Source organism: Numida meleagris, chromosome 26 (assembly GCF_002078875.1).
Source record: "Numida meleagris isolate 19003 breed g44 Domestic line chromosome 26, NumMel1.0, whole genome shotgun sequence".
Taxonomy (NCBI): Eukaryota; Metazoa; Chordata; class Aves; order Galliformes; family Numididae; genus Numida; species Numida meleagris.
This window is the reverse complement of record NC_034434.1, coordinates 3,460,438-3,463,482: the sequence shown is the minus strand read 5'-3', so window position 1 is coordinate 3,463,482 and position 3,045 is coordinate 3,460,438. Positions and strand designations below refer to the sequence as shown.

The window sequence follows — 3,045 nt, the reverse complement described above, 5'->3', positions numbered from 1 at the left end:
CCCGCCCACCCCACGGCTCCCGGGGCACCCGAAGGGACGGCACTCACATGGAAGAGAGACTCTCCTGGGGCGAAGTCCCTCGGCAGCCGAAACTGCAGTCCTCCAGGTCGGGCTCTGGGTGGGGAGAGGCACAGAGAGGCACTGCGTTCATAGGCGCTCGGCGCGGCAGGTGCCCGCAGCCGGGCTGTCTCCGCTAGATGGGAGCACCGAGCAGCCCGACCGAGCCCTTGCGTCACGCAGCGCCCGCACAGCCCCCGCCCCGGGGGAGGCGACGGAGGAGGGGCCGCGTGTCCCCGCGTGTCACCCGGGGAAGGTCACGGCCGGGTGCCGGCCCCGAGCCCTGAGCTCCAGGCACGGAGCTGCCCGGCAGGAGGAGGCTGCGCCTTCAACCCCCGAGCTGGGGATGCTCGCTTTGCTGAGCCGCTGAGGATGAAGGTGTCATGGGCGCAGACCCTCTTGGCTTTCCTGAGCACCACTGCAGCCCTGTGCCTCAGCATCCCTTCCCTAACCCAGCTGCGGTCCTCCAAAGTTTCCAAATCGTAGAATCATGGGACAGCTCCGGTTGGAAGGGACCTTAAAGACCATTTGGTTCCAGCCCCCTGCTGTGGGCAGGCTGCCCTCCCTGGCTCAGGCTGCACAGAGCCCCATCCACGGCCTCAAGCCCCTCCAGCGATGGGGCACCCGCTGCCTCTGGGAGTCTGTTCCAGTGCCCCACCACCCTCTGATGCTGCTGTGCACATGCATGTGCATGAGACATCCCCTATCCAAACAGTCACTGAGAAGGAGGTGGATTTATCTGCCGTTTGCAGCCCCCAAGCGCATGCTCCCCTGGCTCTGGGCGACCCAGGTGTTGTGAGGGCAGCCCACCCCAGCGCTCACTGCCCCTCCTCTTCCTCGCACAAGAAGAGATGTTTCTCACGTGCAGGAATCCGGGAAGTCTCCCGCAGGGAGCACTGTGATTTACATCGCCGTGCCCTGAGCGGGGCCTTCGTTACCAGCGCTATTTTCCGCTGCTGAGAACAAGCAAAGTGCAAGACTCACAGGGATGAGACTGATCCTCACCCCTTCACCCGCGTGGTGGTGCCTTCCCAGCCCCCAACTACACCTGGTCGCCCCTTCTGGGGAGAAGCCACTGCCTGTTGTGGGGGGCCAGCAGCCCCCAGCCAGCAGCAGTGTCCTGGTGTAAGGACACGTGGAGACAAGGCCAACAAGTCCGGATTTAGGGATGCCACAAGGCACGGAGCCTTCCTCACTCCTCCATCGACGAACAGCCAGCAGAAGGCCGGGTGCAGTCCCACCAACCACAGCAGTTCATCTCGGTACCGTTTTCCTCCAAGGGCCACCTGAACCCTTCTGTACCCACGCCCCATCACGTGCAGCTGTGCCACAACACTTTCAACTTGCAAGCAGACCAGCATTGAGCCAAGCTCTGACCGTCTGCTTGTTACTGTCTGGTTTTCTTGCAGACCAGGGAAGCTGTGTGCACACACATGATTCTGAAATAGCACGAGGCTCCACATTCAGCTATCTCCTGGCCAACACCGCTCTGCTGTCTGGGAGACTGGGAGATAACTGAGTTATCAAACAGAGACAGCCCTTTGCAGGGCAACAAGTAGGAAAAAGAGGCTCGAAAACAGCCATGGAAGATAAATGCATTTGGTCCGTCACCGTCACGAGGCAGGATCCAGGACAAGCAGCGGTGGGAGGATGAACTAGACGGTAGCTGAGGGAGTGGGAAGATAAGAATCAGACTTTTTGCATCGCCAAAGGCACTCTGCTATCAACCTGCATCAGTGATAACAGTTTTTCAGTTCCTCCGTCTGTGAGACAGGATGACACCATTTCCCTGCATCACATGAAAGTCGTGAAGAACTCCAATATTGCTGCAATGAAAGCTATGTCTGCAGGGGATCTGTCTACACAGACCCTCCCAGGAAAGGTAATCTGTATTAAAGACAAGGCAGGAACACTTAAAATACCACAGCCACCTCGTTAACGACTTGGGATTAAAGCGGTCGTCCCGATTTTAAGTGAAAACGGCCGCAAAGGAGGCTTAATGCATGTTAATTAATCCCACTGGAAAAAAAATAATAATAATAAAGGAATCTGGCTTAATAGCCTCCGGGTCACTGCTGCAAGCGAGGAGATGCTGACGGAGAACCCTTAAAGGTGACAAACAGCAGGAGCTGCTCTGAAGGCTGATTGGAATCGGAGGGAATGCATCCTGGAGCTTTGGAGATCCCAGCCTAACCCCAAAGAGCAACCTTGGACGTGGACACCGAGCACCCAGCTCTGCCCGCGTGGTTCATCCATCACCGGCCGCAGGGCTGGAACAGAACCCGGCGCCTGAACCACAAGGCTGCAACAGAAAGTCGACCTGCTTCCTCCTCCTGTCAGCACCTTGCCGAAATAACAGCGGAGGGAAGTGGCAGCGGGTCCTCTCCTCTCTCCCGCTGATTGCCACGAGGGAGGAATAACTCCTGGAATCGTCCCATCCCCTCCTCCATTCCAGGTGACCGCTCCCGGCTCCCGTGCAGCGGCCCTGACCCCGCTGGTGTCAGCGATGCAGTTCCCTTCCCGCTGCACTCACGTAGATGCAAGCTGCTGGGGGGGAGGGGGGGGGGAGGGGGACATGCAGACAAAACGCTGCCAGCGACACATGGAGAAACACACAGGCAACTTCCACAGGCTTGCAAAGCTCCTACGCAAGCACACGTGTTCCTTCATGCTTTACATGCAGGCATGCACCCTGGCGAAGGCAAATAAGGGCACACTGGTGTCGGATTAACCAGAGAAGCTCAGGGTGATCCCTAACGAGGGCCGTGCTGTTCCAAGCCCTCGTTGCTCCGCGTGACGCCGGGCAGAGCTTTACCTCCAGGAGTTCAGCACCCAGCAGGCTGAGCTGCCAGCATTGCTGGGCTGGGGGTGGGGGGGGAAGGGAGGGGCACGAGGTGGCTGCACCGCTAACTGCATTGCCTGGGCACCAGCAGGGTGCATCTGCCCAGCAAACCCTAGGGCAGGAGGATTCTGCTCGGGGCGGGGGGG

The 3,045-nt window shown here is 59.2% G+C and overlaps 1 protein-coding gene across 4 annotated transcripts in view; it reads right to left on the bottom strand.

The window, feature by feature from the left end:
- Positions 1-3,045, bottom strand: part of MLLT6 (MLLT6, PHD finger containing) — a 46,136-nt gene that overhangs the window by 6,342 nt on the left and 36,749 nt on the right. For all 4 annotated transcript variants that reach the window (XM_021378132.1, XM_021378133.1, XM_021378134.1 and 1 more), the window contains exon 12: positions 48-114. In XM_021378132.1, coding sequence (XP_021233807.1) covers positions 48-114 — 67 coding nt within the window. The remainder of the gene's footprint in view (positions 1-47; positions 115-3,045) is intronic.